Source organism: Polyodon spathula, chromosome 17 (genome assembly GCF_017654505.1).
Source record: "Polyodon spathula isolate WHYD16114869_AA chromosome 17, ASM1765450v1, whole genome shotgun sequence".
NCBI lineage: Eukaryota > Metazoa > Chordata > Actinopteri > Acipenseriformes > Polyodontidae > Polyodon > Polyodon spathula.
The window spans coordinates 30,233,383-30,256,888 of NC_054550.1; the positions used below are offsets into that span (position 1 = coordinate 30,233,383).

The window sequence follows — 23,506 nt, forward strand, 5'->3', positions numbered from 1 at the left end:
TTGTTTCTTTTAATATATTGGCCGTCAATCTATTAGTTATTATCTTATGTAATGCACATTCAATTTTAAGTTCCAGTAGCATGAAAATAACATTTTTATTGTGGTCATACTGTTTCCTGTTTGCTTTTATTCTTTTGTGTTACTTTTTATCTTCGTATCGTTTGTGGAAATATAGATGAAGAAAAAGACCAGTTTGTCAGACATAAATAAATAATTGAAACAAAAACAACAATGATACAAGAATGATACAAAAAAGAAATTACAAATGTCATGAAAATACAATTTGTGGGCTTACTCTTTCAAGACCCTATGCACAAACCTTTTAACTTCATTTAAATAACACCTGTTTTAATGTGCTAAATTGTCACTTTTTAATTGTTACAAAGCCTTACTTAAAGGTTGCAGAACACTCTATAGTGTTAACAACAAATGCATTACTTTACATGTTCTGTACCCAACACATCACAGTGATACCTTTCTTTAAAATAAAGAACTGTTTTGGATATTTGTGTTCACACATCCTTGGTCACAAGCCAGCTAAGGAATTAAACAGAACAGAACATACTATATAACAAATAATTCTCGGCAGTGCTTGTAAATTTCCCAGCCCTACTCATTGCGTTTCCAATATAGACTGACAGTGTTGTTGCAGAAGGGATCATTCATGAAAATACATGCACAGGAAATGCAGACAATCTTGATATCTATTCACAAGCACTGTCTGTAAACATGGCATTATTTTGGTTGTAGGTGATTTATGGTGTACATAAAATAAAATACTGTAGTAATTGTGACTATATTGAAAAATATAGTCGTCACTGCTACAAATACAACGCAAGACACAGTAAAGCCCTCTAAATATCAAATATGTTGATTCTAGGAGCCCTGACACACACTACATGGTTTGTTCAGTATTATAAACTGCTAGTTCAGTTGTTTAATGCTAGTTCTGTAACACTACCCATGAGAAAAGGGGAAAATGGTGAACATCAGCCTGTAGTGTTATAAATGTATAAAAGTGTGACATTCACAACTTTGGGAATAATATTTTATTGCTAAGCATATCTTCGAACATAGATGCCACGTAAATAAAACGATGAATGAATTAAATCAGTAACAACACAGTAAATCAAAATTAATATTCACATTGACTCAAATTTGGTTAACAAAATAAATAAATAAGCTAACATGTAACTGTGCCCATGTCCAGTCTGCACATATTGATCCAAAAGTCTTTGAAAATAGGAACACACACCAAAAGAAAGGTTAACACAGAAAAGAAAAAAGAAGCAAGAAGTCATTTCACAAGATCCGTAACAGCAATCCGTAACAAGACACCGCTGTATAATAATATTATTTTCATTAGATAGTCTGGATCGTGCTTTAATACCTTTAGAATCTGTTTTTATTTTGTGTTTTTTTTGTTCACTTTTTGAAATAAAAAAATAACACAGAAATAACTGATAACAAGAAAGCCTTGATACAATTAAGAAGGGCATTTTGTATTTGATTGACAATTTCCAGGGGTCAAATATTCATGCATCTTAGAAACATCACTGAGAAAGATTAGATTTCTAACCTAACAAGTTTTTTCCTCTTTTCAAAATATGTTTTTTTTTTTGTTGCTCCAAAGCCTTTCTTTATAATCAGATTACAGTTTTGAATATCCTCATGAAATACACTGATAAATCAAATGATCAGTCTGTACAGCAAAATACAAAAAAAAAAAAAAATACAAAGTACAACAGCAATAATGTAATAAAATATGTAAACAAATTTGTTGCTTGACACAGTTGACTGTGACAACAGATAAAATTCACACTTTCACATTAGATTTATTTCTGTTTTAACATCCTTAACAGTGTTATAGTACTAGTACCAGCCTTCCATCAGACATCACAAGCGTCACAGCAGCTTATTAAAAAAGAGAAGAGAGGGAATGGATCACAGCATCAAAGGCTGTCAAAGATATACTGCACTGATTGACAGAGTGTATACATGATTTATTTTGTCTTCTAAAATAATAAAAAAAAAAACAGAGGAATGCAACTTTGATCGTGAATCTTTTGGCCTGTTAGATTTGTTTTTCAATCCAAGTCAAACAGCATATAGCATTTGATGGCATGCACTACAATCAGATACTTTACTGAAACTTGAGAACAAATTCTTAACTCAACAGCTGCTCTCTACCTACCATAGGTTCTCAATTACACTGTTAGTTGTATAATTAAATAACAAGGCCAGTAGATCAAGAATAATCTGTCCATGTTTTTGTTTAATTTAATACAGTGTTTTTGCAAACAGCAAAAATTATAAGACACCACACTTTATAACGTAGAAACAATACAAATTGGTCTTTTTTTATGGCAATAGTCCCTTTTTTAGATGATCCTTATTTTTTTTTTTCAGATCCATTCTCAAAAACTTGCCAGCACTACATGTTGCATACATGCTCGAAATGGCCAAAATATTGTTACAGATTACAAAAAACAAAGTTTACGTCAAGGATCACAGATCTCTAAAAGTCACTTGGGATGATGTAGCTGTGAAGTATTCTACACTGATAACTTCTTCGACCAGACTGAAGAATAAGGTCACTAATGTTGCTAGTAGCCATCTTCATATGCTTACAATAGTAAGTGTGCTGTATATTACAATATAGTTCACTTTCTCCTTGCATTGCTTGGAGTTTTCAGTTCTTTTTTTTCTTCTTTAAAATCGCAACTTCCAATATGTTGAATTAATACAGTTCTCTTTATATTTTTCTATTTTTACACATAATATTCTTTGTCCTTGTTTTTCTGTTTCTTGTTGCTACTTTTTGCACTTTGCTGTTTCTCCTTCAAAACAGCGCCATTTGTCTGTGCTGAATTGCTTATGTAATTTCTAGTTTCATCAACCTGGTAAGATCCTTCGTCCCTGTTTCTGTATTTATACATGGCATAGAGGAGAATTAAGATGCACAAAGCAGCTGCAGCAACTATTCCGACGACCATTCCAGTGGTGCTGCTAGATTCACGGACCACCTCTGAGGCCCCCGGAACCCGTTTGATGCCTGGCTCCGTGGGGTTTGCTGTGGGTACATTACGGAACATTGGGGAGGTTATTAATGGGCTCCTTAGCTTTGTGCTGTCTAGCTCATAGGCAGTGGGCAATGGAAGCAACACTATGTCTGGCTGGGGCTTAAGCTCTCTGTTATTCATTTTGCCTGCTGGCAATTTGGGTACCATTTCGGGCGTGGAAGAAGTTGTGGTGCGGATCAGCTCAGGGGACAAAGACATGGTAGTAGTCCTACCAGGTTCGAAGGCTTTGTTAGGTCTAAAGTCCTTGGACTCCCACTTGGGCGCTTGTGCTTTGTAGCCACCTTCAAAGGTCGACGTAGACAAGATCTTATCTGTTACCAGGGAGAAGGTGGTGTAAAAATCTTCATCATCAGTAGGGGGCAGGTTAGAGTCAAAAGCTTCCCCTGAGCCATACCCAGATATCACCAAGCCATCATCATCACAATCATCGCTGCCTTGGTCCGACAAGCAAGGTAACCCCGCCTCGGAGGTCATGGACAGGGTATCTTTGGTGGTCTCAATAATGGTAAGGAGGGGGCGAAAGGTAGGGGGGAGGGTGATGAAGGGTGCACGAGTAGCTATAGGAGGGATTTCTAAGGGATCTTCTACAAGTACAGGGATTACTAATTCACCTCCTGGGATTAAAAAATAAAAACAAGTGTTAGAACACTGTTCGCATTTCTAATTTGTACAGATTTTAAATAACAACTATATATATATATATATATATATATATATATATATATATGTATATATATATATATATATATATATATATATATACATTAAAATAAATTAAATTTAAAGGATCTATTATGGGTAATGGGTAAAGTCTCATACCTCCTACCCAGTTACCACATCAAATTTATAGTGAGGGGGGTCTTTCCAAGTATCACTTATCAGGCTTTTCTTTTGCCTGTCACAGAAAAAAGCAGGAACTGAGGAAAGCAGTTGAATGACAGTTGAAAACCAGGACAGTGTAAGTACTCTTCTGTTAACACTTCTAATTAAAAAGCAACCGTATTCTTGTTATACAAAAACATCATTGCCTATAAAATCTTGAAGCAGACATGGCACTATCTGTTCTTTTTAAAAGATTACTCTGGAAAAGGGAAATACATTCTATCATCTTATCTTAAGCCATATGCTTTTTTTTTTTTAGTTTAAATTACAGTTTTAAATTAATCACAGTACAGAAAGTACTTTCTGTCTGCAGTTTTATTTGTATTTTAAATGTCAACAGTTATTCTCAGGTAGTGGATATGGTGTTTCAACCCTGGTTAGATTTTACTGAGAGTGGCTTTGGTTTGATGTGTCAGTATTCTGTAGTGCACTGTAATTAACAGGTTTGCAAAAATGTATTAATGGAAAAAGTTTTAAAAACGTTGGATATATTTTACCTTGGGTTCTGTGGCAGAGCAAAGCTCTGCCCTTTAAATTGGCAGGGATGGGGTTAACTTCCCCTACCTGCCTGGGTTTATTATGTTCAGGTGGCTGGGGTTGATTAGTTGATTAGGTTGATTAACGATCAATCAGTGCCCAGCCACCTGATATAAAAGGAGGCCTCTGCTTCTCATTTGGGGAGAGGGAGCTGAGGAAGCAGGTTGGGTTTTTTTGGGTTGTTTAGAAAGTTGAATCCAGTGAAGGCATTGCCCAGCCTGGAAACTGTTATTTTTGTAAGTTTTGCTTTTTATCTTTTTTGTGTTTAAATTGCTTTGTTTTGGCCCTTGTGCCCTTTCATTTTGTGTTTATTTATAATAAAATAGTTATTTTTTTGAACTGCAGTCTGTCTCTGGGCCTCTATCCACTCGCCAGCCTGCCACAGGTTCTAAGAAGAAAATGTTAAAGTTTGTTTTAAAGTTGAACTAAGATGGGACAGTTAATTTGTTTCCAGTTGTACAATACCTAAATTAATTTGTTTTGGAATCAAAACTGTTCTGTGGGGTCACGCTGAATTTTAAGGGGCACATTTTGTAGTATATTCGCTGGTAACAACTACAGTGCTAGCATGGCAACATGTTTTCTTAATGTATGTTAATACTAATTCATATTTAATAATCCATTTATAAGCTAATAAGAATGTATAATAACATTATTTGACCAGATTTATTATGCATTAATTCATATCCTCTGACAGTATTACTGGTTGGGTTGCATTCTAACTAAGTATGCTGCTGTAGACAGCTGCAGACCCTAATCTAAAAAAAAAGTATTTTTCCAAATGGATCTGTTTAGTTTAGTTTTAAACATACATTTTTTTCCATAAACAGACTACTCCATGGACATGCATGGAGTGCTGCGGCTGTTTCACTCTTATCGAGTATAATATTGTTTAATATCTTAAGGGTTAACATCACCTGGCTTTTTACCTTACCTTTTTACCCCACCTTGCATTTGTATTATTACTTTTTTGTACAATACCCTTAAGCTATTTAATTATTTATCCTAGGGTAGACTTTCTGTAAAGTTTGTGATGAAAGAGTTAATGCTTAATTTCAATATTAATATTCCCAATCAGGGTCACATGCCAGGCTTATAAATGCACCATTCTCTTTACAAACACTGTCCTGGATTATCAAGATGGCCTTCAAGTTGGTAAAACCCTCAGCCAGGATGGCTGGTGATAGAGTTGGAAACCTCCCATACATAAAACAAAATTAATAAACCAAATAAAATGCAACCGTGTAATAAAAAAACAAAACAAAAAAAAACCTGTCAGCTATATAAAAGCCATATAACAGCATTACAGCAAACATTACATTATAAACATTCACGAAACTAAATACACAATAAGTAATAAAAAAAAAAAGGCATAGTAAAATTACACTACAAAAAAGATAAATAAAGATTTATCAAAACACTACAAACCACTGTAAAAAAAAAAATATAGATATATAAATCAGCTTTCAAAATTATAACAGCCTACAAAAAAAAGTTATCGAAGAAGGAAAGCATACCACATAATTTTTGTCAACTTACATCAAATTGCCCGCATGATTTTGGCATGAAGAAAAAAATTTACAAAAGAAAGTTGTGTAAGAATGTTCTTGGACAAATATTGTTATATTTTTGCAAAGTTTACTTTAGCAATTGTTATATTTTAGTTTGAAATTTTTTTTTTTTTTTTTTTTGACAAGATGATACAGGGAGGCAACAACACATACATCCACACCACATAACATGAAAAATAAACTGTACCAGTATTCTCTTTTTTTTTTCTTTTTTAAATAACTTATTATATATATATATGTATAAAAAAAAAAAACCTGTACATGTATAACTTGATTTTGTTGTTTTTAAATATCTACATTCAAATATTTTTCATATGAATTTTTTGCTTTGTTTATAATTTTTTTAAAGGAACGGATGACTGTACATATTTTAACACTGCTAAAGAAGAGAAGGAAAACATGAAAAGGTCTGGACCTATGAGTATACTACATAGGAAATGAGAATGATGGGGGTGAAAGTGTAAGTCAATTGCCATGTCCATGTAAGGGCGGTACGAAGCGGTCTGGCGGCATTAGAGCTTTTTGCTGTAAGGAAGGGATGGGGATATACAAACAATGAGCATATACATGCCCATCTACAAAAAAGAACATAACTCTAACACTGACAATCTCACAAACCCTAAACTGCAACTTCTTCGACATGCAGTTTAATCATTCATTAATACAGTCTTAATCAAACTAGCTTTTTAAAAAAAAAAAAAAAAAAAAAAAATCAGTAGAAAAATAAAAAGCTAATTTCAGTTCTGGAACTGCTTCTCTTACAGTGATGCAGGCCAACAGTAAAATGTTATTGCTTCATACAGAATATCAGTAAAGTGCATCTATAAATTTGAATCTACCCAATGGTTAAAGGTGTTTTTTTGTTTTTTTTCCTCCTTTCTGACCAATTTATCATTTTCATTACACTGGCCTGCACGTCACCTACTGAAGTCGTTCCAAATTCAAAAAGAAAAAAAAAATATGTATGTATAGAATGAAAAAGAATCTTCACATTTAATTTGTAACAGCTTTTTTTGTTGCAAATTTTGAACAAAACCAAATAGATCAGCAATTAATAAAAAGAACAACAAAAAATATGTACTACAAAAACAATTTTCCCAAGGGAAGAAAGAACAAAGCAATTTTAGTTTTCCACACACTATCATAGATGAACAACCAGAAGCACACACTACAACAGACACAGTAAGAGGGACAGTGTTTAGGCTGTTGTCAACCCCTTTATGTGTTTGAAGGACAATATAATTATTATTATTAATTTTCTTTAGTATTTTTAAACATGTAACAGGCGTGCAGTCTGGGTGTACGTCAAAGAGAGAGAGAAGAAATTGGCTGGAAATGGGTTATTTATTTTTACTGCAGATGTTAATGCATGCGCAAAGTAAGTTGCATTTAGGGAAAGTAGAACAGTACAGCAAGCTAGGGTAAGGAGGAGATTAGCAGGTTGGAGATAGGTTAAAGGTCAGGACAGCAGTTTTACCAATGGCTGCAGATCCAAGTGGCATGGGAATTCTAATTATGTAATAGTAAACTACAGTAGTAACTATATTGTTTTAGTATTTTAGTTGCCTTAATGGATCAACAAGGAACACAAACAACGTCCATTCATTATTGTGCTGATACTCCTCCACAGTGCTTATCTTCCATTGCGTTTCTTCCAAGACAACTAAAAATCTTAATAGGCAATATATTATTTTAGCCAGCAACAATAGATATAAACCATGTTGTCATGAATCCACAGTCGTTGGTTTAACAGCGTAACAGGAGAATTTGGGGAATTCCACAAAATATCCTAAGGCTTTAAGATTGTTGGAACAGGTATACAGTTCTTTACGTAGCCTAATCTTGCCATTCCCAATACAATGTATTATTACCTACTATTAGAACTGTGGCACTTATGCAGTTCAGCTTTGTTTCTTTGATTACCAGGTGGCTATACACCCCATTGTGAAATTTGTATAAACGTAATGCAGCTTTTTAAAAATCACTCCATGCAGTCATGAAAAAAAAAAGGGCAAAAAAACAGTTAATTTTGTTTAAACAGTATGGCATGCATTGTAAAACCTACAATGTAAACACGCGCATTGCAAAAAAAAAACAAAAAAAACAAACAAAACAGGAAAAACATCAAATCCTTTTGCATAGTGTAATTTAAACATAGTTTCCACAAAAGCATCACAAAGGCAAGTGCTGGAGGTAGAACATTGGGTGCCAGCTTTACTTGTACCCACTGCATGTGAAATAACAACCTTTAGTGTCATTTACAGTTGGTTACTGAATGAAGTTATATTAGTAAATGTGTTGGGTGATAGTTGACTTTATATCTGTTTTTGCTTCTTTAAGTAAAACTTTTATTTTCAGCTTTCTTGTTTGTATGGAATTAATTTAGTACATGTGTCCCTGTGATTCTATACACCATGAACAACCTAATGAAAAGCATATTCTTATTACTCTCGCTAGAGGGAAAAGACAACTCTGGACTTTGAAATCAGGAGCTCATTAGCAAAACTGTATTCAATGTTAATAATCTGTTAAGTGTTATTCTTGGTATCAGGATTAATTAAATGTAATGCTCCATGTGGATAAGTAGTTTCTAAAACCTCACGCATAATATAACTTTGACTCACTAAAGTGCAGCTGTAAACCCCCTACATTTTCTTAGTTAATATTTTGTCTGCCTGTCCAATATGGTTATATGTATCAGTTTTATTTGCAAGCTGACTGTCACGTTCATAATATTTATTTAATGGAAAAGGGAAGTATTTAGCATATTTTAAAAGGGCAATATTTAAATCTAGCATTTAAACATAGTTTAACAAAGTAAAACACATCCGCCATATTTGCTACCATATATAGAAACAGACAGCACCAGAGACAACATGAGATTGAGGAAACTTGTATTCACATTACTTGATACAGTTACTTCTCAGCAATGTGTCCGGCTGTCTGAAATTAGATTGCTTTGATGATGAAGGTGATGCATACGGGAAAAGAATTGAGAAGCTATTTTAAGGCAACTCAATAGAAGCATTGTATCAATCTAATATGCCATGGCCCAGCTGAAAATATCAGATTTATTTTTACTTGTTAGACTGATCTCTTTGACCTCACTTGTATTTTTTTAAAATCTTTTCATGGCATATCCTCTATACACAGTATATCTATCTATCTATCTATCTATCTATCTATCTATCTATCTATCTATCTATCTATCTATCTATCTATCTATCTATCTATCTATCTATCATAATGTTCTTCTAATAATGACTTGGCTGTGAGATAATGAAGTGTGTTTGTGTACTTATACACTTATAACTTTAAAGTAAGTTTCAAAGCTCTTTTCAAAATGGCTGCCATAGTGCACTGATAGTGTAAGGATTATTGCCCACATTGTGAAACAGGTAACACAGCAATAACGATCCATGATGTGGTACGGAACAGAAAAGCCAGAGCACTTGTTATATATATATATATATATATATATATATATATATATATATATATATATATATATACACATGCATTACCAGTGAAAAGTTTGAGTACACTTGCTTGAAAATTTTTTTTTTTTTCATAATTGACAATGTTTTACGTCGTATACTTTTCTGTAAATACTTGAAAATGAAAACACATGTTACAATATACAAAACAAAACATAAGGAGTATCAAAGCAATGTTCAAGAAAATTGAAAATTGTCTGTAAATCTTGGATTCCTCAAAATAACCACCGTTTGCCTTAATAACAGCCTCACAAACACGAGGCAATCGGTTAACAGGTTTTAGCAGGAAATCACCAGACATGTCTTCCCAGCTCTTCTGCAGCAATTCCTAGAGATGTAGGGCACTTGTGGGTAGCTTTGCTTTGACTCTTCTGTCCAGTTCATCCCATACAAGTTCTATGGGATTGAGGTCTAGAGACTGGGCAGGCCAGGTCATTAGATTGAGTTGTCCTTCACTTTCCTTCTTCGCCAGATAGTTCTTGCCCAACTTTGAGGTGTGTTTCGGGTCATTATCTTGCTGAAGAATGAAGGACTGCCCAACTAGCCGTAATCCTGATGGAATGGCATGCCTCAAAGTATGCTATGATAGCCATGCTGGTTGAGCTTGCCATGGACTTGGTAAAGATCACCAACTCTGTCAGCAGCAAAGCAACCCCAGAACATGACTCTGCCTCCTCCATGCTTGACAGTGAGAAACACACACATGCAGAACTCATGCACTCACCCTCTCTGCATCTTACAAATACTCTGCGGTTGGACCCAAATATTTCAAATTTTGACTCATCGGTCCATAAGACCGACTTCCACTCCTCAAATGTCCAGTTTCTGTGTTTTTTGACCCAGGCAAGTCTCTTCTTCTTATTCTGCACTCTTAACAATGGTTTCTTTGCAGCAATTCTTCCAGTTAGGCCAGCGTCACACAATCTCCTCTGAACAGTTGATGTGGAAACATCTGTACTTCTAGTAGCATTTAGCTGAGCTTGTATTTCAGGGGTAGTTAATGGCTGGTTTCGCAGACTTGTGACTAATGAACTTGTTCTCTGAATCTGAGGTCACCCTTGGCCTGCCTGACCTTGTTTGGTCCTCATGAGTGCCAGTTTCTTCAAATCATTTGATGTTCTTGGCCACAGCAGTTACAGATACTTGCAAAGTTCTTGCGATTTGTCTTAAAGATTGACCTTAATTTCTTAAAGTAATTACAGAGTCTTATCTTTTTTCTTTGCTTAACTGAGCGTATTTTGCCATTTTCTGCTCCCTTACATTCAAGAGTGACAAACCTGTGCCTATGCTATCTATATTTATAGTAATCATGGACCCTCACCTGTTAACAATAATTGGTGACAAAAGGTGAATTAGGTAACATGCTAGTTAACTCAGAGAACATCTAACAAAGACACTGTTATACTTAGGCCAGTGTTCTAACACTGTATGATACACATTTCAGACTTTTAACTGACGGGCTTCAGACTGAAATCCCCTTGCTTTGGGTGACCATTTCATTGAAATTGACAAGATTTACATTTTCATTTAAAAATACAATTTTTTATAGTGTTTATAGACAAGTTTATACAGTTAAAAGCATGAAAATCATGAAAAACCTGGTTTCAAGCAGGTGTACTCAAACTTTTGACTGGTACTGTGTTATATATATATATATATATAATATATATATATATATATATATATATATATATATATATATATATATATATATATATTTAAATTGCTCTTAATGCAGTTATTTAGACAGATCTCAAACCCCAGTGCGCTAGAGAGGCCATTTTGAAAAGAGCTTTGAAACAGATTTAAGGCTTGCAAAGAAAATGAATTGAAACCTCTATCAAACTTTGCCTTTTCCAGTCTCTATAAGTTGCTGATCAAGAAATAGATGGCTCGTAGCAGTAAGGACAGATAAGAAGAACCATCTGAGGTGTCATTTTAGACTGCATTATTTCTTCCCTTCATTTTCTTCCAATAAATATTAGAAAATATATGAGTTAAATGAGTTAAATTAATTTTGAATTGATTTCACAGAATTTTGATGTGTAAGATAATAAAAAGGCAGTGCTTTCTGCACTGTTCATTTGCATGGGTGAGCAGGGGTTTCTGTTGGGCCACTGTAGCCCAGCCTATGCAGAACCTGTTATGCTGTCCACTGGCTGATGTTTGCAGAGCTGGTGATGGCAGGGCACTTGTATATACTCTCATATAAAAATGAGAATGATCATTAATTAGCTCCCACAGTATGTCATAAACAGATTTTTTTTTTTTTTTTTTTTTTTACATCTAGCTCTGTATTTCGTTTTTAACTTAGCAGACATGGTTGAGATATCTCTTTTTGATGACAGCTTATTTATTTCAAAAACTACCCAGGCTTTTTTTATTGACATTTTTAGCTATCACAGTGAAACCATTTTTGACAATCAATTTGTTGCACAACAACGTTTCTATGATAAAGAGCTTACAGCTGGCTGAAGAAATCATATCTTAGCAAACTAGACTCAGCTAAATAACCCTGAACTGTATCAATACTTGTTCAAATGTGACAGTGAGTCCAGAGAGGGATGAGAACATCTTCAATTGAGAGTCCTTTATAAACAGTCCTTTCAAAGAAACTCTTGCAACATGGACACCATTTGTTTTACTTTTAGGAGAACACTCAAATAGGTAAATTTACTGGCAGATAAAAAAAATACTCTTTCTCTGGCTTTTTCCTGTTAACAAAAAGCCTGGGCATATGTATATAGTCTTTAATAGGTAACAGAATTCTTGTTTAATTGGTTTAACCCTTTCTTTTCTTTACAGTGTCTGTTGTTGTCTTGTCTTTATTTTAATATAGACAAAATCTGCACGGCATGCAGACGATTTTGACTTTTTTTATGTAACTGGTTTAGTAAAAAATATAATTTTATTAACAGTACTGGATGGATTATAAAAATAAATAAATAAATACAAATTTTTTATATATATATATATATATATATATATATATATATATATATATATATATATATATATATATATATATAATCTAAATTTGTCAGGTCGAAATAATGAAAGGGTCCGTATTAAATGTCTAGTGGTCGAAAACATACGAGTCTGGTCAGCTTGTCCGTAACAAAACAAGTTTTCTTGTTCGAACCATGCTTAATTGTGTGACACGCAAATTGTGTATCACCAAAAGTGATTATATAGAAAACATCCAGACAAAGCACCGCTAAGATCCCAAACGGCTTGCAAGGTTTGGCCCAGGTTGATGATACTAATTTCTTTATGATGATTTCATTATAGGTGATTGCAATGAAACCTGAGAAAACAAACAGATATGATTTGAGCCTGTTATTACTTTCCTCCATTTCAACTGAGTGTGTGAAATCTGAAATTGTGCTTCTTTAATAATAATTTTACAATCGGATATTAACATTCTCAGGACTTGTCAGTCTGCGCTCCTCGCGTAAAGATTAGCCATAACTTAACATTTAAAGGTGTGTCATATATTTACATATTTATAAACACTAGTGTCTCAAATAGAATAGATATTTCTCCCCCTGCTACATAACAAAATAATTTAAAATAGAAATCTGAAGTTTAAAATGTACACACACACATATATATATATATATATATATATATATATATATATATATATATATATATATATATATATATATATATAATATATAAGTGTGTCATTATAAATAGAGCAAGTATCTTAAGATTTCTCCACCAGATCACCTTGAATGAAGGAATTATGCAGTATTATAATACACTGCATGCCATCTATTATTATCTTCCTGTTATTTGTTATGGTACATGTTAGGTTGCATATAGAACATCCTGAAAGAAAACAAAACATATCATAAACAGTTTTGTTTTTTAGCCATGCATATATGTAAGAAGACCTCAAATCATGATACATATAAAAGGAGACTATTTCTCCAGTAATTACTGTAGACCATGGGGAGAGAATACACTCTATTTACTAATAAAACCAAAATGAAAAGTCTGTACTGCACAAGTGCCCAAGTTCAAGTTCCTTGATACCTGTTATTGTTAAATGCTTAAATGTTAACAAAAGTTCAGATATTGCCTTTTTATGGAATTCCATTAGGGGCAAGGGAAAATACAGTTTTACAAACAGAGAACAGAATCACATGACAACACAAGAACAGTACACTGCAAGACATGGACAGACGTATAGACATTGCTAGAGAAAGAGAACGCAGCAGCAGTTTCTTACTGCTAGTTCTAAGATGTTACTGAACTAAACACTACAGGCTGGCTGGGTTAGCCTAAATGCGTAGCTATGAGGTACACACACAATGGTGGCAGCAAAGCCCGTGCATTGTTAATGGAAGTCACTTTGAACTTTAGTTAGTTAATCAGCTACAACTATTGCATGCCACAAATGACTTTAAGATCAACAAATAAAATAGAAAAACAGATATACTTTGTGGCAATAAAATTCTTTTTATGCCATCTGCATTAAAAAAAAAACAAACATTTATATGCAGAACGGCTTGAAAGAGTAGAAAGGGGAAGAAGAAAGGAGAAAAAAATCATTCTTTCACACAACTTTCTTCAGACAGATTGGGGTAGCCCACGTGAGGCAAAAAATTGATGGCAAGAAAAGATTTTGTTGCCTGTATTTGCTTTGTTAATCAAAAAATGGTAATGTTTTAAATAAAGTAAAAGGGGAAAAAAATGTTTCTCAACCACCAAAAAATTCATGCGGCACAAGATGAGGTGAAACGACAGAAATGTATCATTTTGGATAACTGGCACATGAGGACATCAACTTAAAAACGAAACTCAGAAAACTAAACAGTTAAAAAAAAAAGGAAAAAACCACTCGTGCTTTACCAAAGAAACAACATATCATGCAACTGTCCACGTCAGCTGATGCTGGGGTTAGAATGGGGGCGTGAATTTCTGTGTAAACGTGTGATTGGATGACAGGGGTCTGTTGATATCTGTCTTTTTTATACTATATATAACTCAGGGGGCATTAGGACATAAATTTAGCTTGTTTTTTAATAGTATCTTACCCTAAACCTTTATTTGGAAGAACTCAGGGTTGGCGTTTCCCTTCCAGGTAATCATAACCAGAACTCTTACAAGCAACCAATCATGTTACGGCGGGTCGAAGTTTAGAAACCTACTTTCAAGCTGCTAGCCAGCTAACGAGTGACCCACATTCAGTTTATTTATTTACCATTCTTACTTTGTAGAAAAAGCTCTACCACCTCATACTTACTATTGATAACCTTAGTAAAACTGTTTATTATTAAAACTGTTTAGATATGGATTTAAATGAGTCAAAATCAATTGCTCATTGTACAGTTGCAAAATGTTTTTAAATTTCTCTATTATAGTACCACCTTTGAAGCTAGGTCAAGATAAACACCTTATAATAATGCATTTGTGTTTACATTTACAAAAGGTTTATCCTTTATAAAGTGGTACTGTAGCTAGGCTTACTTTGTTAGATCGATGTGGTGCTTAAAACATTTAAGTATGCAACAAGACCAGACCGCCCAAGGGCGTAATGAGGCCCGACGCTGCAGATGGGCAGGCCTTATAGCCCCTGGAAGGCCCGGTATTTCGCAATACCGCCAACCGAAGAGGGTCTTATTGCGCTTAGAAAATGGGCAACTTATGAAAGAAAAGACTTGAACATTAGATGGCTCAAGGATATCTGTCCAGGTGAAAAGGCATTTATGCTGGTAATTTTTATTTCCTGGTCATCTATTGAAAGTTAATGTCACGTTACCCTGCCAAGGGTATTAGCCAATCAGATGCCAGGAAATACAAAGCCCATTTTCTATACCTTATAGTGACTTGATTGGCTGCTCAGTTGTTAATAACTACATCAGCCTAAAAGAACCCAAGTTCTGCCAAAAAAAGTGTAATCTCAGAGTAAGTGTTTAAAACCTATATTTGTCTATACACTATACACTTCATATTTTAATTTCAAAATGAACAGTAATGTTACACTTTTACCTTAAAATTCTACGAAAAAAATATATATATAAAAAACTTTGTACACAGAAATTCGATGATATCTGTTCTCTATTAAAATGTTTAACTTAAGACAAGCCTTTAAAAAACTTACAACAGTAACTAGATCAATTGCAGTTATACTGCTAGATATCACATCAGAATTTTGCCAACAGCAATAAAAAAATTAATAACAAAAACCTCAAAATGTATCTTCGGTCAAAAATGCAAGTCAATACCACATGGCAAAAAAAAAAAAAAAAAAAAAAAAAAAAAAAACTTCAAATACGATACATTTTGAAGCATCAATGCAGAAAACATAATACCGTTTAATACTAATTTTGTACTTTGTGTGCTTAAAGATGTTTAGCTCTCATTGTAATGCTGAGAGAACAAAATTAGTATCAATATATTATCATGTTAACCACTTTGTGAATCCCATGGACAAGTGTAGCTTTATTATATGTTTACATAACAAATAAGTGGGATTAAAACTGTTTACAATGTGTTATCCTACTTAAAATTTATAATGCACCCTTGAAAAGAAACCCCCAGAGGAGCACATACCATAATTCCAATTTATAATGTGTTTAAAATTCATCAATTGCTAGACCAGAAGTATGTAACAGTTTGATTTATTTGAAGTATTGAATTGTTCTTTATATATATATATATATATATATATATATATATATATATATATATATATATATATATATATATATATATATATATATATAAAGTGTGTCTGTGTGTGTGTGTGTGTGTGTTTGTTTGTGTGTGTGTACACTTAATATGTGCGTCCATGGGAGCTGATGCTTTAAGGATAATATCCTTTGCTGCAAATTAAAATCAAATAAAACAAAGCAAGCAAAAGTAAACCAACCTATCCCACCTGGATGACCTGTGTCACACTCATCGAGATCCTCATCATCGCTGGAGCATTCCGCGGAGGAAACAATATCATCTGTAGTCTGTGTGGTGACAAAAAATAAGAACTATTATTAAACTATCTGTATATATAAAAATAATTTTAAAAATATGCTGCTAAAATAAAAGATACCATCAAGGTGTTGACTGTCCCTCTGGAATGCAGTTTCAGCATCATCTTAGAATGCCCATTGCATTGCGATGAACGTTATTTATTTATTTATGTCTCTGTTTATTAAGTTTTTCTTACATAAATAATACAAATAAAACAAGAAAAGGTATAAAAAATAGAAAAGAGAGAAAGAAGAAGAGGTCAAAGAAAAAAAGAGTCATTAACTAATCTTAAAACTTGAGCTTGCACTATTGGTGCCCGGGGGTTAAAGGTGATCAATGGCATTCAAAAAAGGCTGCCAAATTATACAGAATGTTTCCATAGACCCAGGAATTGTATATTTTATTTTTTCTAATTTTCAGAAAATGCTTAGGACCCTATACCAGTGTAAATGAGAGGGTGGGGCAGATTGCCTCTAATTAAGTAAAATTAATCGATAAGCTAATAAAGTGGCAAAGGCTACGGTGTTAGATTGAGGACTGAACGATGAGACACCACTGGGAACACCCCCAAACAAAGCAGTCAGTGGGTGAGGGTTGAATGAGATTTGCTAAATTTGTAACAAAGTATTAAAGACAGAGGTCCAGAAGGGAGCAAGGCGGGGGCAGGACCAGTACATATGTATAAGAGAGGCAGGAGCCTGCTTGCACCTGTCTCAGGTTGGGTCCACACCCGGGTATATTTTGGATAGTTTAAGTTTAGAGAGATGCATACAATGTATTATTTTGAATTCTATTAAACTGTGTCTAGCACAAACTGAAGATGAGAGCATCCTTTGAAGAATAGACTCTCACTCATCATCCAAGAAGTGAACACCAAAATCCTGTTCCCAGCGAAGTCTCAAAGGATCCAAAGGGGGGCTGTTTTGTGTAAGCAGGATGTATATATCTTAGAAGTTACACCTCTAATGGTAGGATTATGCTGAATTAAGGATTCAGTTAGAGATTTAGGGGGCAACACTGGAAAATGAAGTAATCTACTATGTACAATGTTTCTAATCTGTAAGTAGTGAAAAAAATGTGTCAAATCAAATTTATGGATAGCTGATCAAAGGAGGCAAAGGTGTTATTAACGTACAAGTCTGTAAGGTTTTTAATACCACAACGATGTCAAGTACTGAATGCTGAATATTTCATTGAGGGAGGGAATAAGTGGTTTGTCTGCAATGGAGCAAGTGAAAGTATAGACTGCCAGCCAAAATAAGGATGAATGTTATTTTTTTAGACAAAACATGTAGGTGAGTTATCCCTAGAACTGACAGCACCGTTATGGTATATCTAGCGTCTATTAAAGAAGGAATGAATAGGGTGTCAGTAGTGGTTCATAGTTGTAGGTATACACAGTATTAGAGTTACCAGAATTGTTTTAAATCAAAACATTTTATGACAGAAATACAATGAATTAAACATATTTTAATTTGTAAATAAACTGGAATAAATGCCATGTGTTTTCATAAAATAAAATATTGATAATATTATCATAGATAAATTGTTTGCCCAATTCAGGTTCCTTGCTCAAATTATTCACCACAAGTGCCACTTCAATCTTCTCCTCCTGATCATTTGCACAGATTTTCATTACTATAGATCACCTCTATTGAAAAGAAAAGATTGATTCTCGCACATTTGAAGATTATCCCCTCACCTCTGTAGCCCACAATTGTGACTTATTTCTGTTTTCTTTCTCAGTCCCATCATTTTTCACTGCAGTACTCTGGCATGTCTTTATAGGAGCAGATTAGGATGAGGATAAAATAAGTACTGTCATAGAACAGCTTTATGGAATTATAAATAACACACAGAATGATGAAATTCACACTTCAAATAAGGACTCATAAATTTGGTGGTGTGATAAAATACTGTTCTCTAGCTGCCTAGCACAATGAGCAATAACTTCCCAAAGTTTGGGTATGTTTTTGGTATTGCACTGTTTTTATTTTTCTACAAAAAAAAAAGTCCAGTAAACATAAACTATATTATTCATTGAAATGGCAAAAGTATTTGCCTAACTAAAAAGGGGTTACTGTAGATCAGATACTGAACATCCATCCATTATCTGCTTAATCCTTTACAGGGTGACAGTGAGCCAGAGCCTAACCCAGCAGGCACAGGGCAGAAGGTGGGACTACACCCTGGATGGGATGCCATTTCATAGCACCACACACATACAGAGAGCAATTTAGAATGACCAATCAACCTGAACAGCATGTCTTTGGACAATGGGAGGAAACCAGTAGAGCTGTTGAAAACCCACACAGACACAGGGAGAACATGCAAACTCCACACAGAGAAGCCCCTAGGCCAGAATTGAACCCAGGACCCTGACACTGTGAGACAGTGGCACTAACCGCCACACCACCGTGCCACCCCAATACTGAACATATACTACTAGAATGTTTAATAAAGTGAATGATGGATTTTGTTTGTTTTATCGTCAAGCCATTTTGTGACCTTTGCCACGTTGGCTATGATAGCAACCAACAAGATGGGTTTTGTTCTGGGGAAATTGACTAATCCATATAATAACAATGTGAAAACTTGTTTCTGCCATACTTAAGCCTTTAACATCCATCTGTTACCAAAGGATTAATCTCTTCATTGCTCAAACTGGCCTGACAGTGAGGGAAAACTTTAATATTGAACCACTGGAGATTAACTAGTTTCAATGTGCTTTCCAAAGCTCTGGAAATGTAATGATTCATGGTGTCCGACTGATAAGCAAATCCACCAAAATCCTTTCAATTTATTTTGGGGCCTTGAGAAATTACTTATTATTTAATGCTTTCTTAAGAAATCTCGATTTGGGTTTATTGATTTCACACAACATTTTCAAAACTGTACGAAAGACCTGCCAATGTTATATAAGAGTGACTTTGTGGTAAATTGTGTTGCGGAAACGGTGGTTGTTAAATTACAAGTACCCTAGGACGTTAGATTAATTAAATTCAGTTTTTTCAGCATGGCTTGCATTTCCAGTACACTTGGACCAGGAAGATGATTCTGGTACTTTACTGAAAATTGCAAACGCAGCATTTTACATTGATAAGGTCGACGGGTGCTTTGTGTATTGCTTTACAAAGTGTGAAAATGGCTGTCACCATCAAAATGACTTGCTTTTGGCTTTTTATGTATTTGTATGAATTTGATATTTCAGTATCTTTACAGAAAGACTGTCGTAGGACAGCTAATTAAATAGTTTCAGTGGCTTGTTGTGATAAAAACAAAAACAAGCAAAAAACAACAACAAAATGTTGTCTGCTGTTTTGGATGGAATTAATTTTCCTATACTACAACAGTGGCCTGCTGTTTTACTAGAAATATGCAATTATTAATTGAACTATTTTCCATTTAATCTAACATATATGTAAATAACGCAGCTACAACTCCCATGCTAAGTTTACAGGATTTACAAAACAAAAAACAAAAAACAATATAAGCCCCCGGGAAACATTTGCTCAGTAATCAGTACCCTGTTTTGACAAGTGCTTCTTCCCAGTAGTTGAATTAATTCTAATCCCATGTTTTAAATAGACTCACCATCATTATTCTGCTCTTTTTATTATTGTTTTTGACAGGGAATGACCACCTTCTTGCACATGTAAATTATAGAAGGGTGACAAATGTCACCCAATTAAATACTAAAGCTATGAGAAGAATGCTTGAAACTGTATTTAAATGATAGTGTCTGCCGATGAAGGCTCTACCACGTGGTAGCTGACCGCGATTGGAGTTATGCGTCCCAACCAGCTCTGCTAATAAGTCTGCAGTTTAGTTTTTTTTTTTTTTTACAAAATAAAGAAGTTTGATAATAGTATTGTACATTAGTAATATTATTAATTACATATTTTATCTTATTTTCCACTAATAAAATGGTGCTACTTCCTTATTAAATCTCATGCTAATTACAAGCATACTCCATTGGCCCTATCCTAAATTTGTTAAATGTGAGACACTGCTTGAACCAAATGGACAATTCAATCAATTTCTGCAGTTGGTGGTCCTTGGAATTCTAAAATTAAAATGTCACCAGTGGGCTACAAAGTGACATCTACCCTTCCTGTTGCTGTGACTTGGAAGGCCATGTTTTTTTTTTTTATTAGTTATCAACATAAATAAATACATGAAGTGACAGGCTTGAAATGACCACAGCCAATTAACGGAGATTCAGGGATTCAATAATGTTGAAGCACAAGAGTTATCAGTTTAAAAAATGGGCTGGGTTTGGTTTTTTTTATCACTCACCCTTTCAGTTTTCTTATTTTTTTTATATATATCTCAGCCTGCAGTTATATGTTCTCATTGGCTGACAAGGTCCTATGACTGTGTAGGTCATTGCTACATTAGACTTTGAAAGCAGCCGTGGCAGTGCCATTTATATCAACCCCATTAAGTTTGGGCTTGAATTTAAAAAATGCAAAAAGATGAAATCAGTAAAATATAGTACCAGCGTACAAGAAAGAACCACACTTTAATACCTTCAAGTAGTAAACTCTGTTTGAAGCCATAGCAATGCAAAAGTATGACAAGCAATACATAGTTTTGAATAACTTTATTATCAAAACCAATACCAAGAAGTTCTTAAACGTGAGTATAACTCACAGTGACTGCAACATCTCCTGACTAGAAAGCTAGGCAGTCTGAGTGTGCATGCATTTCTTATCATGCTTTGGCTTTACTTTTCCTATGGATGTTCATACGACACAAACACAGTGGTTGGGCTGCCTCTAATGAAGGAACTGTACCAGCTATCTGCTGAGGTACTGTGGTCAAATACTGCCTCGTTCCCTGACAGGATATTATACACACTTGTTTTAATTAAAAGACCAGTAAAAAAATAAAAAAAATAAAAAGCTGTAGAAGGACAAAAAGATGATGTGAAAGCCACTGCCACATGATGTTCACAGCTAAAAAGCTTTAAAAAAGTTTTTTATTTTTACAGAATGAATGTGATTTAGGAAGAAAAATAAATATTGGACAGGCTTTAATGATTACGTTTAATTTCTGGATCTTCCCCAAAGCCCCAATAGCACAGACTATCTAATAAACCTTGCACACCACACCAAGCCAGTGATCCTTACCAAACAAATTCAGAAATTCAGCCTGCGTACAGATTTACTGCATATTGACAGCATCACGAGAGACAGAAATACCCCCTGCCATGCGGGTTCCAAGCAGAGATATTATTGTATGCCCAATAAATTATACCCAAGTCTCATAATGCTGCAATAACTATATTATACACAGAGAAAACAATACAACTAGCAAGCAACTCTAATCAATATTGAACAACCCGTAAATAAGTATGTCAGTGTAGGAACTGTATTAAAATGACACTTTTTCACCCTCGTATAGCTAGAATTGTCATAATGTTTCTGCAACTTTGCTTTAGCCTAGTTTCTACATTTATCAGAAACTGGTTTAAAAAAAATAAAAAATAAAAAAAAATTCAGAGGCTGTCACTCACTAAAAACACATCTACCTCCCATCACAGAATACTAAAGTATGAGCAGATTCTGATCATTTGTTTACTGCAGAGACAGAGCTTATCAAAGTATATACATCTGTGTGTAACCTGTGCACTTTCCTATCAAACACTGTATTGTGCTATGGGGAGTTCAAATGGCTGCCACTAGGCAGTCATGGGCTTATTGTGGTGAGAAAAATGATGAGACATGCACATGGTAATAGGGTCTAATGTTTATATATTCATTGTCTTTATAAATGAGAATTCATGTATTGTATCATTACCAGACACATGTCAATTCTAACTCCATAATTACCTAATCTGCAGCATATTTTTAAAATCAAATAAAAATCAGCCAAAGGAATTTGATATGAATATGTTAATAGTGTCTCTTGAGATGCATTAACAAGGACTGTGCTTTTATTTAAATCCACTTTGAAAACTACTAGACATTCATGTTTGCACACTTCTTTCAAAGGAACACCACATAATGTTATAGTCTAATGCACAGACTGCATTCATTTAGATATGGTATTTTTGTTTTATCGCTTTATGCTTATGTGCTGAGAGTTTGTCAAGAATGACACAAAAATTAAAACTGGCAATAAATTATATAATATATATATATAATATATATATATATATATATATATATATAATATCACAAGTATTTTTGAAAGCAAGTGTTTGGAGATTTGAGACCATATAATTAATCTATAGGTGGCTCGAGAAAACTTAGACTAAGCTTTATCAGAAATTTAGAAATTCATAAGATATGCCCTACATCATTTATTTATTTATTTATTTTTTTTAAATCATGTTGTGATATATTGGATCTAATGGTATTGAGAGTATCCTTTTGTAATTAATAAAGTTTTACACAATTTGTAGATTTAAGTATGCTAGTAATCAATCTAAGTCTCTAATTTAATATGATTACATATGAAGATGAGGTATATCAACAGATTGTGCTCCAATTAATAACAAGGTTTGAAGCCCATCCAATAACTGCTTTCAAGTTAAAGTCCTGTTGTGATATGAGGTAAATGACTCTTCACTTGGTAACAGATTAAAAAGGAATTATAAGTATTTTAGTGTTAGTCACGACATTTATGAGATATATATTTTGTATGTCACTGTTAATCATGTACGTTTATATTAAGATAGATTAAGATATTCCTTTAATAATCGTGTGTGTGTAATTAATAATGTATCATTAAGATTTCAGTAAATTATTTAAACCATGTAACCATTTAAACTGGAAAACAACTGAAGTAAATGAATGTGATTAAAAGTTACCAATGAAGAGTTGTATAAATAGGGTGTGCGCTTGGAAAACTTGAGTAGTGTGGATTAATAATAAAAACCGCAAGGTGTGCGACCAAATTCTCTGTGCACTCCTGAATCTTAAGGATAAAGGTTTGTTGGAAC

At 34.0% G+C, this 23,506-nt stretch overlaps 1 protein-coding gene across 29 annotated transcripts in view; it reads right to left on the reverse strand.

Annotated features, from left to right (window-relative positions):
• Positions 1–23,506, reverse strand: part of LOC121329857 (neurexin-3-like) — a 324,400-nt gene continuing 300,894 nt past the window's right edge. For 10 of the 29 annotated variants that reach the window (XM_041275792.1, XM_041275788.1, XM_041275791.1 and 7 more), the window contains 2 exons: positions 16,457–16,544; positions 2–3,697 (listed from right to left, as the gene is read on the reverse strand). In XM_041275792.1, the coding sequence (XP_041131726.1) occupies positions 2,772–3,697; positions 16,457–16,544 (1,014 nt within the window). In that variant the 3' untranslated portion in view covers positions 2–2,771. Of the gene's footprint in view, positions 3,698–6,378; positions 6,599–16,456; positions 16,545–23,506 lie in introns of those variants that run through there. The other 19 variants (XM_041275810.1, XM_041275798.1, XM_041275797.1 and 16 more) reach the window with 9 other exon arrangements.